The sequence below is a fragment of the Quercus robur genome, chromosome 9 (genome assembly GCF_932294415.1).
Source record: "Quercus robur chromosome 9, dhQueRobu3.1, whole genome shotgun sequence".
NCBI classification, from domain to species: domain Eukaryota; kingdom Viridiplantae; phylum Streptophyta; class Magnoliopsida; order Fagales; family Fagaceae; genus Quercus; species Quercus robur.
Genome location: NC_065542.1, coordinates 48,504,614 through 48,520,257, shown reverse-complemented (window position 1 = coordinate 48,520,257; position 15,644 = coordinate 48,504,614). Strand labels below are relative to the sequence as shown.

The 15,644-nt window shown below is 33.7% G+C and overlaps 2 protein-coding genes across 13 annotated transcripts in view; both read left to right on the top strand.

Annotated features, from left to right (window-relative positions):
- The window catches only part of LOC126698821 (mitogen-activated protein kinase kinase kinase 20-like), a 28,522-nt gene that overhangs the window by 4,554 nt on the left and 8,324 nt on the right, over nt 1-15,644 (top strand). For 2 of the 10 annotated variants that reach the window (XM_050396293.1, XM_050396289.1), the window contains 2 exons: nt 519-580; nt 1,129-1,468. In XM_050396293.1, the coding sequence (XP_050252250.1) occupies nt 519-580; nt 1,129-1,207 (141 nt within the window). In that variant the 3' untranslated portion in view covers nt 1,208-1,468. The other 8 variants (XM_050396291.1, XM_050396292.1, XM_050396288.1 and 5 more) reach the window with 8 other exon arrangements.
- Nucleotides 2,774-15,644, top strand: part of LOC126698820 (mitogen-activated protein kinase kinase kinase 20-like) — a 28,050-nt gene continuing 15,179 nt past the window's right edge. Inside the window, exons 1-2 of one of the 3 annotated variants that reach the window (XM_050396285.1) lie at nt 2,774-3,194; nt 13,837-14,935. In XM_050396285.1, the coding sequence (XP_050252242.1) occupies nt 14,115-14,935 (821 nt within the window). In that variant the 5' untranslated portion in view covers nt 2,774-3,194; nt 13,837-14,114. Of the gene's footprint in view, nt 3,195-13,836; nt 15,345-15,644 lie in introns of those variants that run through there. The other 2 variants (XM_050396284.1, XM_050396286.1) reach the window with 2 other exon arrangements.

The following is a 15,644-nucleotide window of genomic DNA, read 5'->3' as shown; positions in this document are numbered from 1 at the left end:
AATTCTAACTTATGGGGAGCATGTATTTTATTTGTATAACTTAAATTATTTTGACAAAAAATACAATGTCTTGTGGTAGAAATAGAGGCAGGAGTAACACAAATAACATAAAACCAATGAAGTTGATGGGGAAAAGGGAGCTGGGGAGGGAGGGGGAGAGAGAGATGCTACCCTCCATTCAGAATTCTGTAAATATTATGACTTGATATTTGCCACACTTTTGGCACTCTGGTGGCAGAAATGAAAAGGGAACTCATATTCAAAACTTGTTTCAAATACGAATCCAAATTCTATGAATGGAAAAAATGCATTTTAATGCATGCTTAGGAGATTAGGGTAAGCATTTTTGAGAATGACTGATTAATATCTTCAGCAGCAGTGTCATCACTCTTCTTTTGCCAGTTTGGAAAGTCAGCAGTTCTAAATTTTTTTAAAAGCAGCTTCTTAGAGTTTCTATATGCTGCATCTTTTTCTTCTTGTGCACTTGTGTGTACATTTCTGATCTTTTTCACCTTCAGCTTTGTAGGTGCCCTCTCAAGAAGGTATTGGTGATGGACAGGAAAGCAAGTATACATGAAAAGTATGTTTGTAGCAACACATTGAATTTTAAATTCTTTTGAATAAATTCTTTCGTGTGTATATAATGTGTATCTGCTCAGTTCATATCTCATTGTTTTCTGCAATATATATATATATATATATATATTTTTTTTTCCTGCGTTTTTCTTTTTTGGATGGGGTTGGGGAGGATAGGTGATCAATTATCTTATTCTAATACCATTAGCAACTCTGAAGTTTACAGTCTCAAATCACTTTAGTTTTTTTTTTTTCTCGTTTTTAATTAGCAAGAGCATAATCTTCCTGGTAATAATTATTATACACCAAGATGTCTTTGTGGTATGGCCACACTAGGTATTTTAAATGAGCAATAATATTCTGCACATCTGGTTTTTATTCAAGTGAGTTCTCATACCATTCATATAAAGTTGCGGAATTTATATCGTTTAGGAAAAATTACAGCAACTCAGCTTATGCTGAATGCCATCAATAAATGTGGATGAAAGTTGGTATTAAACTGCCATCAAACCCTAAGGTTGAAATGAACTAATATCCTCTCCAACATTGCAGGTGGTATCTTGTGAAAACCCTTTTTGCAACAGATGTCTCTCGTGCGGTCTATAGGCATGTGGCATCTGCTTGCAACTGATGCATGCATAAGGTAAGTGCTCCCAACCTTAGAGTCAATGTTTACTTGCATCCCTTATAGTTTTGATCCCTCCAATTAGTATTTTTTTAACTTGATATGTTTAATAAACCTCTATATTCATATCCAGTTAAAAAGTTGGACAATTCTTTTTATTTTATTTTATTTTTAATAATTTGATAGTTGGGGGTAGGAGATTTGAACCTTGGTTGGAAACACTAAAGAGCACCAATTAGTTGAATTACAGAGCACTTGGCTGGACAATTCATTCTTGATTAAGAATTGTATGTACTTCCCAAGCTAGAAGTTAATTTATATTCTACATGCTTTTGGGTATAGTATTTTGTTAAAAGCTAGTTAAAATATGTTTGTAATTAGAAAAGTGAGATTTTAAATGGTTGCATATAATCAAATTAGCCAAAAAGCTTCTTCAAAAAAAAAAAAAAAAAAAAAAATAATAATCTAAAAGGCTAAGTTGCGAGAATTCATTTTTTTGTAGTTTTGAGTTAGTGTCATCTTGAAGTTTCGGCGCTTATTTGCTAAATATGATATGAAGATAGACTTTTTTAATTTTATTTTATATAGCTTTTTTCTAAATGTGTTTCAAAAGTTAAAAAGAAGAAGCTAATTTTGTTAAATTTTGTATTAAAACAAAGAGACAAAAGTTAAAAGTTAAAAGCTTTTTTTTTTTTTTTTCTTTCCCCCAAAACAAACAATAATTAGTCTTTACATTTTTTTTTAACCAACAAGATTCATGTTAAAGACACAATCTTAGGTTCAATACAAAATATTGTCTTGGAGATACGATCTAAGTCTAAAGCTTGATCTTGCCAAGGCCTCTATACTCCATCCACTTAAGCTGGTCCATTAGCTTAAAATCTATCAATATAATTTTTTGATTATGTGAGTGAGAGGTTTTTGCAACAAGAAATGCCAATGGTATATAGAAGGGTAACAATAGGATTAGGAGGGAAGATGATTATTTGTTATTAGGATAAAAAAGTCTAAAGCTCAAGGTTAAGTAACACTCACAATTATGCACTCAATTTGCATCCTTAAGCATGGCGTGTGACATCATGCCTTGAACACTCCATTATTTATATCAATGTATGTTCCAAAGGGGTTTATTATTTCATTATTTATATCGGTCCAATCTTCCACAGCAGCTGCACTCCACTCATCAAATAAGATTATTCGACGTGAGGAATAGTGGTTTAAAAAAAAAAAAAGGAAGTTGTCATCTTCACATTTATTGTTCTCACCCATTAACAACATCAGATTCGATATCTAAGTTGGTTTGGTTGTTTAATTGGACCATTTATGCAATTGAATTAATATAGCCCACTGCCCATTGATATTTTTTTACATTAATTAATTTGGAAAAATAATGTTTTTAAAAAAATTTAAATTTCTCATACTTGTCTTTATATTTGATCATATTTTTCGATAAGTGATCATTTGTTTAACTATTGATCCAATAATCCGACACTTAATAGGGTTAACAAATAGGTTTTCAAAATTACTTTTAATTTTTTTTAAAAGAACCAAAAAAGAAAAGTAAGAGATTTAATTTTATAATTAATTAAAGTATAATTTATAATTAAATATAAAAATTGTAAAATTACCAATTTTTTTAAAAAAGGTTTTAAATTTTAAAAAAAATTTATTTGTCGTTACTATTTCATCGAGGACAACTAGTTCAATTAGTGACTAATAACCTGACTCATACACTAGATTAAAAAAAATATATTAAAAAAAAAGATTCTTGATATTATAATTAACTAATTAATTAATGTAAAAAAAAATACAAAAATTTTAAAAGTACCACCAACTTTGAAATTATTTATTTATTTTTGAAATTAGAAGCCTTTGTTTTTTTCCTTAAAGAAATTCATAAAGTCTTTTTATCCTACCACCGACCTTGGTTAGTTTTCGCTTATAGAAAAAGCAATTCTTATTAGCTATTAAAAATTTAAAAATCAAAATAAAGGTTTTCCGAAACGAAGTCGTAAACTTTTGTTGTTCGAGTTTGAAATTATCCGACCGTTAACTCCAACCCTTACACCGACTTATATATATAGTCAGCGTCGAAAATAAGCATAAAAATTATTCGACCGTTTTTATAAAAAAAAAAAAAAAAAAATTATTCGACCGTTCTGAAACAAGAACACACTTCTCTGTTTCTCATCAAACCCTTCTTGAAACCACTGCTTATTCCACTAGCAGCAAAGTTTCGTATACCCCACTCTTTGTTTCTCTTCAAACCCGTTGCTTGATACAAATTTCTACTAATCAATCGAAATTCAGTCTTCTGGTTGTATCATGGGAGGAATGAAGCGAAGCAGAGAGGACTACATTGCCGGTGGTGAGGTTTCTCTGGGTTACAGAGCACCGTCTTGGAGCAGAGGCCAATTGCTTGGCCGTGGAGGGTTTGGTTCTGTTTTCGTTGCCAAACTGAAGAAACCCTGTTTGGGATTTCCTCCAATCATGGCTGTGAAATCAGAAAACGCGGCTTCTGGGCCATCTTCACTCTCAACTGAACAACGGTTTCTTCAGGCTTTAAAAGGGTGTCCTAATGTGGTTCAATACTTTGGATCAGACATCACAACCACCAACTCTGGTGACATCATCCTCAACGTTTTTCTTGAACTTGCTTCAGGAAGCTTGGCAGATTTCATCAAGAAATATGGTTCTGGTACTGGAATGCCTGAGGTTCTAGTCAGGAATTGTACGCGGTCTATTTTGATTGGAATGAAGCAAGTTCATGACCGTGGATTTGTACATTGTGATATTAAGCCTCACAATGTCCTGTTAGTACCTAATGGGGATGGTTATGTTGCTAAAGTTGCGGACTTTGGGTTGGCAAAGAGGCAGAATGTGAGGGATGCTAGTGGTGTCAGAGGCACACATTTGTTCTTTTCTCCTGAGATGGTGAGGGATGGAATTCAGGAAGCACCTTCAGATATTTGGGCACTTGGGTGTAGTGTGGTGATGATGTTGACTGGAAAACCACCGTGGGCTTCTACCTCTAAATCCGAACTTATGTCTCGGATAGCTACTGAGTCACCGACGACCACCCCATATCTCAAAAGCAGCCCAGAACTTCTTGAGTTGCTGCTTTGTGAGGCATCCTGTGAAGAGGTTGACGGCTACAGAGCTATTGAGTCACATCTTTTTACTGGAATCAGATGAGGGTGACAAAGTATACATTCAAGAAAAGGCTAGGGTTTCAGATGAGAAGAGTCCTCAATCACAACGTTGTCCTTCAGCTTTGCCGAGTTTTATACCTCTTCCTTCTTCATCATCTGAGGAGGAAGAAGAGCACATCCCTGCTGCAGCGAAGCGAGCATGTTACAGACAGATCCATCCTGTGGCAATCATGGGTTGCCAACCTCCCGTCACTTTTACTGTTCGTGCGAATTGAGACAGCAAACATTTTGTTTGCATTTGTAAATCATTTTTTCATTGTAATTGATTATTTTTTTTTTTTGTTTTCAGAAGTTGTATAGTAATCAATTAGTAAATATAAAGAATTTTGCGTTTCTGGTTCTTCAAGGTTTACTGTTTTAAGCGTTTTTTTATTTTCATTGTTCATTTATATACTAGTAGAGGTAGTTTCTAAATATGGCAGTGTCCTTACCCCTAAACAGGGTAGCTGGGAGATGCAGCCTAAAGATATTAGTATTCTACTTCAATTATAACGTTGTTTAACTTGGTTATGCTTGTACTTCAATTGATAGCCTTGTTTAACTTGTGTTCTGTTTCTACTTCAATTGTAGTAATCCTGTTTCCATCTGTATTTGACTGTGGTATCAAAGATATTAGTAAAAGGATATAAATTGATAAAGTAACAAAAAATAGTATATAAGTGCTAAGAAAGAGATGGGGTTATCAAAATGCAGGCTAATGGTAATACAGTTTGATGTGCTTGTTGTTGGTTTTGGGCCTTTTGGCAATTCGCATGAAAAGTGCTGGATCATTGTCACCAGGTCTGTACGTTATTTATTTATTTGTTAAATCAGCATTTCTTTGATTTTAATTTTGAACATGTTCTAATTCATATTAATGGATCATTGGATAGATAGGTACGTGGAGGAGTGGGAGAAGATAGTGCGGAGGATGTGTTAGTGGATTGACTACAAGGATGGGTGCAGGCCCATGGACTTGACTTCATGGTTAGTGTTTGGTGGGTCATTGCCAAGCCTTTGAGAAGGGACTTGTTTATAAGGGCTTCAAGGTCTCTATTTTTGTGAATTGGTTAGTGAAACTAGTTTGTTATTATTATTAGTTATTTTTTTTCAGTATATTCGGTAGTGAAGCTGTTAAGCATATGCTTCTTGATATTCTAATTTGAGAATTGACTTCCTATTGAATTGATATGGTTCCTTTGTTGGTTAATAAATGATTTTATGATTTTAATCATGAATTTCATTCTGAGTTCCTTTCAATGTGATATGATGGTTTCACTCTATTGTGGATGGTTCATTTTAGTGGGTGCCTGAATGTTATAGTACAAGGAAGAGGTCAAAAGTTTTTTGGTTTTGTTGTTTTAGTCATTTTCATTTGAGTGAACTATTTATTCAACTCAAATGCATCTAAGGTTGTTAGGTAGAGATTTATGTTGGCAGTCCATGATACTTGACGGTTGTGTGTACTGTGTTCACCAACCGATAAAAGATAAATTTTTTCATGCTTTCTTACATTTTCTAGGGTCTAAAGAAGATATTTTAAGTTGAGAAGATATGTTGGTTTTTTAATTTTTATTGCAGGTTCAAATTAATTTCTTTGATGTTGCATGTTCGCTGGTTGTGCCATACTGCACTGGTTGCAAGACACCAGACCTGTCTAATTTTGAAGATGGTAACAAATAGAGGGTTTGTTATCCGAAACTTCTGTTTGCCATTCATATGTAGGTGTTGGGTTGCCGAACTATTATCATACAGTGTTGTTATCAAGTTTTTCTTGGTATGAGGTAGAATCATTTATCCATGATTGGTGAACTATGTTCTGGCCACTGTATTGTTGTGCCTGAACTGTCATTTTGATTTAAAATGATTTTATGATAATTTTATAATGTCAATTCCAGAACCTGTATTTCATATCATTTCAATGATGTCTAACTTCCTGGAGTGCACCTAATGTCCCTGCCAATGATTATGTTTTTTCAGTATTTTTCTCTAGTGGGAGTGAAGGGTGGCTGTATGGATGAGCAATTACGTCAAATATACAGGACATCTGGAGTATGGGTCTCCTTTGACACAACAAATACATGTGATTCCTTCTATCGTGATTCTGTTGACTTTGTTTTAAATGTTTGCAGCAGGGATGTCTTAGTCCTGCAGAAATGAAACAATTTAGATATATGCTACTTCCAGTATTTGTCTGCACTTGTTTTCTACTGGTGTTGTAACTTGTTCAGGAATATTGCAGGGCCCCAAGTCATTGTACTTCTGTTCAAATGATGGTGAAGATGCTCGGCAAACATTCATGCTGCAATAATTGTGCTGGCAGCTGTTGCTGCATGCACTCGTTCACAGTTTTTACAGGCGCGGGTAATTTTTCAGCTCTCATTCTTATGATTCAAATTTATATATGGACATAGAATAAAAGCTGGTGGGGAAGTCGAGAAAAATATTGAAGGTATTATGTGACTAGCACATGTATAAAGTTTGAGTGAAATATCTATAAGATCATTTCATGGCCTGTTATGATCTGTGGTTCAACAACAACAATACCTTAGTCCCAAATTTTTTTTTTTTTTTTTTTTTGGGTTGGCTGTGGATCCTCACCACATTAGTTAGGTTTGGCCAAATGTAATGTTTTCCTCAATTCTAATCTATTTGAACTTATAGTATTTGTTACCCCTTTTATTGACATGTCCTTTTTTACTAAGACTATTATAATTTTGGATCTTTCTTTACCTTTTTTTTGTTCTCTCAACTGAATTAATTCACTCTTTCTTAGTAAGTTACATTCTCATAAAATGAGCTGGGATGAGAATGTTGACATGGTTGCTAAAGAATATTAGGAAAAATATGATAATGAATTCAGAAATATGGACAAAGGAATAGATGTCATATAGATGGTTTGTTCATGTGCGGGGAGATTGATTATTGCATGTGAGAGAGTGATTTAATATAAGAGTGAAAAGAGATAGAGAGGCAAATCATGTGGTCTATCTCTATTAGTTGATAGGCTGAATGATGGGAAAGAAACACATGTGGTTGACTTCAATTAGTTTATGAGGACCATAGAATCAGTCCCAATTAATTGGGATCAAGTCTTGGTTGCTTTGAGTTTTGAACTGAGAACATGTTTCCTCTTTGTTGTTACCACAACCGTGATAAGTTCTTTGAGGGATTGATTGAACTGGAGGGAAATAAATGGTATACTTTATCTATATTTTATTTGAATTTTTCGATATGATTGCAATGGCTTATTAAAGTCTTCCATATATTGATCATATTGTTTTTAAAAGCTTGGGGTACGAAAGATAGGTTTTAAAAATTATGGACCGAAGCACTGTGATTAATATCCTGTCATTTATAAATTATTGTGGTTTGAAAGTTTTTTAAGAATCGATTTTTGATTGGAAACCTAAATTTCAATATTCCCTGTTAATCTTAAAGTATTTGTGGTAGCTTCACTGTAATTCCTACATTTTTTAACCTCAATATTCTAGTCCTGTAGTGCAGTTCCTATGTATATAATTGTGCTTTCCTTTTGTCGTTATTATAATTAATAATAACTAATAATATTTTTTTTCTTGTCCTTTTATTACTTAGTGATATTCATGTTTTATATGATATCCATTTCACCACAGGCTTTGGTAATTAAAGGTAACCGTGCTGAAGCAAAATTTGAACTGTCTTGAAGATATGCCTTATGCTGCGGAAATTTCCTCCCGAGGAGTCCTCTGTATGTGATTTGGTTTTCCTATTTTTACTCTATGAATTTTAGAAATTTCACTTTATAATTGTTTCTTTTTGAAATCTTGTTTGTGGAATTTGTCATGATGATATATTGAAAAGCATTCTTCTTATTGTATGTTCAGAGTTGAAAATGTCTCTGACTTCATTGATTGTTAGGAACACAAACACTCAATTTCTGCTCAGTTTCCAGCTATATATAGCTTCACTTGTGGCTGTTCAACTGGCCTTTCTTCTATACACATGATTAGATCATATTAACTAGTTTCCTTCCTGGAACAAGTTCCAATATCTTGTACCTGCTTCTGTCCACAGTTATGTAGCTTGGTGTGGTTCTAAAACCCACTTGGAAGCTGTAGTATCAACTTTGATCTGTTGGTTTTTAATTGGTTGAACTTGAAGGTTCTTATTTTAGTGTAGACACTAAGTGAGCATAGGTGTGGAAATCTTGGTTGTAAGGACAGCTTATTGAATGGTCTATATAGTCTATGAAACTGAAGCTTCTTATTTTGGTGCGGACACTTGGTGAGCATAGGTGTAGAAATCTTGGTTGTATGGACAGCTTATTGAATGGTCTATATAATATATCGTTAATGGTCTGTATGGTGGTCCATGAGCTTGCTGTGCCATATTGTTGGCCAATCAAATACTGAGCAGTGAGCATCATCATGGCTGCACTTTTAAAATGCTGATTTTATTTCTCTTTTTTTGTATGCGAATTTTTTCTTAAACATTTGCTTTGTATGGACTCCAGGACATTTGTCTAAAATCAAATTTGTGTGCTTATGAATGTAAATTAAATAGGTTAATGGCTTATTATCAATCCGTATACAATAATGCAGTCTAGATAAAAATATTTCATGGTCATCTTGTTATAACTACTTTAGGATTCATTTAATTTGAAGGGATAATTGCAGTAAATCCGGTTGTGGTTAGGGTCGTTTTCACTTTGCCTACCCGTGATTTGAAAAGTGTCATTTTACCCACTTAAGGTTCGCTTCTTTAGGGCTCTGTAACCCACCTTTATTAAAAACAAAGGTAAATATCCAATTTTGCTCCATTTTTATGTCTCTCTCTATCAAAGCTGAAAAAACTTGAAAAGAAAAGAGAAAGAAAATCTAAAAGTTGAGTTTTGTAAAAATTAAGAACAAGCATGATCTATATCCAGTTTCCATTCTCTCTCTTAGTCTCTCACTTGGACTAGCAATGCGACAAAGCATGTAATTATAATCTCAGCATTGGCTGTAAATAAAAAACAAATTTAAGTCCAATAGAAAATACTCCTAATATGATGAACTAAGAAAGTGGAGCCATGAAGGGGCTTTGATTTTTCCGCCAACATACTGCTTCAGCTTCTTTGAAAATGTAAAAGTAAAAAAGTAAAATTATGTTTCTGTTTGTTTGAATTTCACACTTTCACATAATCTATTGATTATATTCTATTTTTTGACTCTTTTCCGTTACTTGGTTTGTCCGCCATATTCTTTGGTTGAAAATCCAAATGACTTGGGCTGGAGATGATTTTCACATCAACATGTCACAAGGGCCAAGATATTTGCACATGGATTAAATTGAATATGTATTTGAACATTATTCTGTGGATTTGGAATGGTATTGTTCGAACTCTTTTTCCTCTCTTTTTCAAACAGGTTGATTTGTAAGAATTTTGATTTCATTTGTAATGTTCATGCATTTTTGTAAAAACTTCAAACCCTAGTTTTTGATTCATGTGATGTTTGTTTTTGTATAAAAATTTATTTTTAATAGAGAAATGGTTGAGTTGGACCACAAAAGGCTAATGGAGCGAATCTCAGGTGGGTGAAGTGACATTTTTCAAATTACGGGTAGGCAAGGTGAAAACATGACTTACCACAAGTGGGCAATTGTAATTACCCTTAATTTGTTCATGCAGTGATTTTGTGAGGAATCACCTCTAGGTTTCTTTGTCATTCATTTTGAATCTGTTTCTGCAGCCTGATATGGAGATGGTTACTCGAGGCTTGGAGAAACATTTGAAAGCGGAACAGAAGTTATTTCTGTTAAATATGCTTGTTGGGGTTTGTGGTTGAAGAGAGTCATATAAGTGCAATAGAAGCTCTCGGTTTGGTACATCCTTATATTTATCTCTCTCAACAAATAGCTAATTCTAACTTATGGGGAACATGTATTTTATTGGTATAACTTAAATTATTTGGATAAAAATACAATGTCTTGCAATAGAAATAGAGGCAGGAGTAACACAAATAACATAAAACCAATGAAGTTGATAGGGAAAAGGGAGCTGGGGAGGGAGGGGGAGAGAGGGAGAGAGAGATGCTACCCTCCATTCAGAAATCTGTAAATACTATGACTTGATATTTGCCACACTTTTGGCGCTCTGGTGGCAGAAATGAAAATGGAACTTATCTTCAAAACTTGTTTCAAATACGAATCCAAATTCTATGAATGCACAAAATGCATTTTAATGCATACTTAGGAGATTAAGGTAAGCATTTTTGAGAATGACTGACTAATATCTTCAGCAGCAGCATCACTCTTCTTTTGCCAGTTTGGAAAGTCAGCAGTTTTAAATTTTTCTAAAAGCAGCTTCTTAGAGTTTCTATATGCAGCTTCCTTTTCTTCTTGTGCGCTTGTGTACATTTCCGATCTTTTTCACCTTCAGCTTTGTAGGTGCCCTCCTAAGAAGGTATTGGCGATGGACAGGAAAGCAAGTATACACGAAAAGTATGTTTGCAGCAACACACTGAATTTTAAATTCTTTTGAATAAATTCTTTCATGTGTATATAATGTATATCTGCTCAGTTCATATCTCATTGTTTTCTGCAATATATTTTTTTTCCTGCATTTTTCTTTTTGGAAGGGGTTTGGGGAGGATCGGTGATCAATTATCTTATTCTAATACCATGAGCAACTCTGTAGTTTACAGTCTCAAATCACTTTAGTTATTTTCTCTCGTTTTTTAATTAGCAAGAGCATAATCTTCCTGGTAACAATTATTATACACCAAGATGTCTTTGTGGTATGGCCACACTAGGTATTTTAAATGAGCAATAATATTCTGCACATCAGGTTTCCATTCAAGTGAGTTCTCATACCATTCATATAAAGTTGCGGAATTTATATCGTATAGGAAAAATTACAGCAACTCAGCTTATCCTGAATGCTATCAATAAATGTGGATGAAAGTTGGTATCAAACTACCATCAAACCCTAAGGTTGAAATGAACTAATATCCTCTCCAATATTGCAGGTGGTATCTTGTGAAAACCCCCTTTTGCAACAGATGTCTCTCGTGCGGTCTATAGGCATGTGGCATTTGCTTGCAACTGATGAATGCATAAGATAAGTGCTCCCAACCTTAAGAGTCAATGTTTACTTTTATTCCTTATAGTTTTGATCCCACCATTTAGGTTGCGTTGGGATTGGGATGAAAACTTCTGCGTCTGCGTTTACGTTTTTTTTTTTTTTTTTTTTTTTCACGCGTTTTGGGTGTTGCGGCTACTGTTCATGCACTGTTCAATGAACAGTAGCCGCAAACTTTGACTTTTCAAATTTTTTTGGACCAATCACAGCACATCGTGTACTGTTCACGGACCCACAAATTTCACTTTTCAGCAACTTTTTCATTAAAAATGGGTCCCACGATACTATTCACACATTTAAAAATTATTTCGCTACAGTGTTTTTCAGTTTTCAGTTTCAGTTTTCAGTTTTCAGCTGTACAGTGTTTAACTTGATATGTTTAATAAACCTCTATGTTCATATCCAGTTAAAAAGTTGGACAATTCTTTTTTTTTTTTATTTTTTTTTTTATTTTAATAATTCGATAGTTGGGGGTAGAAGATTTGAACCTTGGTTGGAAATATTAAAAAGTACCAACTAGTTAAATTACAGAACACTTGGCTGGACAATTCATTCTTGATTAAGAAGTTTATGTACTTCCCAAACTAGAAGTCAATTTATATTCTACATGCTTTTGGGTATAGTATGTTGTTAAAAGCTAGTTAAAATACGGTTGTAATTAGAAAAGTGAGATTTTAAATGGTTGCATATAATCCAATTAGCCAAAAAGCTTCCTCTAAAAAAAATATATATATATATATATATATATAAAAAGCTAAGTTGCGAGAATTCTTTTTTTTTTTTTTTTTTTTTTTTTTTTTTTTTTTTGTAGTTTTGAGTTAGTGTCCATTTTTAGGTATCTCGAAGTTTCGGTGCTTATTTGCTAAATATGATACAAAGATAGACTTTTTAATTTTATTTTATATCGCTTTTTTCTAAATGTGTTACAAAAAGTTAAAAAAGAAAAAGAAAAAGAAAGAAGCTAATTTTGTTAAATTTTGTATTAAAACAAAGAGACAATTTTTTTTTTCCCTTTCAAACAGACAATAATTAGTCTTTACATTTTTTTTTTTGAACCAACAAGATTCATGTTAAAGACACAATCTTAGGTTCAATTCAAAATATTGTCTTGGAGATACGATCTAAGTCTAAAGCTTGATCTTGCCAAGGCCTCTATACTTCATCCACCTAAGCTGGTCCATTAGCTTAAAATCTATCAATATAATTTTTAATTATGTGAGTGAGTGGTTTTTGCAACAAGAAATACCAATGGTATATAGGAGGGTTACAATAGGATTAGGAGGGACAATGATTATTTGTTATTAGGATAAAAAAGTCCAAAGCTCAAGGTTAAGTAACACTCACAATTATGCACTTAATTTGCATTCTTAAGCATGGCGTGTGGCATCATGCCTCGAACACTCCATTATATATATCAATGTATGTTCCAAAGGGGTTTACTATTTCATTATTTATATCGGTCCAAGCTTCCATAGCAGCTGCACTCCACTCATTAAATAAGATCATTTGACGTGCGGCATAGTGGTTAAAAAAAAGAAAAGAAAAAAAAAGGAAGTTGTCATCTTCACATTTATTGTTCTCACCTATTAACAACATCATATTCAATATCTAAGTTGGTTTGGTTGTTTAATTTAACCATTTATGCAATTGAATTAATATAGCCCACTGATTTTTTTTTACATTAATTAAATTGGAAAAATAATATTTTTAAAAAAATTTAAATTTCTCATACTTATCTTTATATTTGACCATATTGTTCGATAAGTGATCATTTGTTTAACTATTGATCCAATAATCTGACTCTTAATAGGGTTAACAAATAGGTTTTCAAAATTACTTTTAATTTTTTTTAAAGAACCAAAAAAGAAAAGTAAGAGATTTAATTTTATAATTAATTAAAGTAAAATTAAATATAAAAATTGTAAAATTACCAATTTTTTAAAAAAGGTTTTAAATTTTTTAAAAATATTTATTTGTCATTACTATTTCATCAATGACAACCAGTTCAATTAGTGACCTAATAACCTAAGTCATACACTAGATTAAAAAAATATTAAAAAAGAAGAGATTCATGATATTATAATTGATTAATTAATTAATTAATGTAAAAATAAATACAAAAGCTTTAAAAGTACCTGCATTTATTTATTTATTTTTGAAATTAGAAGGGTTTTTCCTTTTTTCTTTTTTTTTTTTCCTTGAAGAAATTCATAAAGTCTTTTTATCCTACCACCGACTTTGGTTAGTTTCTTATAGAAAAAGCAACGCTGTTTTCCGAAACTAATTTTTATTAGCTATTAAAAATTTAAAAATCAAAATAAAGGTTTTCCGAAACGAAGTCGTAAACTTTTGTTGTTCGAATTTGAAATAATCCGACCGTTAACTCCAACCCTTAAACCGACGTATATATATAGTCAGCGTCGAAAATAAGCATCAAAATTATTCAACCGTTCTGAAACAAGAACGCACTTCTCTATTTCTCTTCAAACCCTTCTTGAACCACTGCTTATTCCACCATCAGCAAAGTTTCGTATACCCCACTCTTTGTTTCTCTTCAAACCCACTGCTTGATACAAATTTCTGCCAATCAATCGAAATTCAGTCTTTTGGTTGTATCATGGGAGGAATGAAGCGAAGCAGAGAGGACTACATTGCCGGTGGTGAGGTTTCTCTGGGTTACAGAGTACCGTCCTGGAGCAGAGGCCAATTGCTTGGCCGTGGAGGGTTCGGTTCTGTTTTCGTTGCCAAACTGAAGAAACCCTGTTTGGGATTTCCTCCAATCATGGCTGTGAAATCAGAAAACGCTGCTTCTGGTCCATCTTCACTCTCAATTGAACAACGGTTTCTTCAGGCTTTAAAAGGGTGTCCTAATGTGGTTCAATACTTTGGATCAGACATCACAACCACCAACTCTGGTGACATCATTCACAACGTTTTTCTTGAGCTTGCTTCAGGAAGCTTGGCCGATTTCATCAAGAAATACGGTTCTGGTACTGGGATGCCTGAGGTTCTAGTCAGGAATTGTACGCGGTCTATTTTGATTGGATTGAAGCAAGTTCATGACCGTGAATTTGTACATTGTGATATCAAGCCTCACAATGTCCTGTTAGTACCTAATGGGGATGGTTATGTTGCTAAAGTTGCGGACTTTGGGTTGGCAAAGAGGCAGAATGTGAGTGATGCTGGTGGTGTCAGAGGCACACATTTGTTCTTTTCTCCTGAGATGGTGAGGTATGGAATTCAGGAAGCGCCTTCAGATATTTGGGCACTTGGGTGTAGTGTGGTGATGATGTTGACTGGAAAACCACCGTGGGCTTCTACCTCTAAATCCGAACTTATGTCTCGGATAGCTACTGAGTCACCGACGATTCCACCCCATATCTCAAAAGAAGCCCAGAACTTCTTGAGTTGCTGCTTTGTGAGGCATCCTGTGAAGAGGTTGACGGCTACAGAGCTATTGAGTCACATATTTTTACTAGAATCAGATGAGGGTGAAGTATACATTCAAGAAAAGGCTAAAGTTTCAGATGAGAAGAGTCTTGAAGTAAAGCCTCAATCACAACGTTGTCCTTCAGCTTTGCCGAGTTTTATACCTCTTCCTTCTTCATCATCTGAGGAGGAAGAAGAGCACATCCCTGCTGCAGCGAAGCGAACATGTTACAGACAGATCCATCCTGTGGCAATCATGGGTTGCCAACCTCCCGTCACTTTTACTGTTCGGGCAAATTGAGACATAGCAAACATTTTGTTTGCATTTGTAAATCATTTTTTCATTGTAATTGATTAATTTTTTTTGGTTTCAGAAGTTGTATAGTAATGAATTAGTAAATATAAAGAATTTTGCGTTTCTGGTTCCTCAAAGTTTACTGTTTTTAAGTGTTTTTTATTTTCATTGTTCATTTATATACTAGTAGAGGTGGTTTCTAAATATGGCAGTGTCCTTAGCCCTAAGCAGGGTAGCTGGGAGATGCAGCCTAAAGATATTAGTATTCTACTTCAATTATAACGTTGTTTAACTTGGTTATGCTTGTACTTCAATTGATAGCCTTGTTTAACTTGTGTTCTGTTTCTACTTCAATTGTAGTAATCCTGTTTCCATCTGTATTTGATTGTGGTATCAAAGATATTAGTAAAAGGATATAAATTG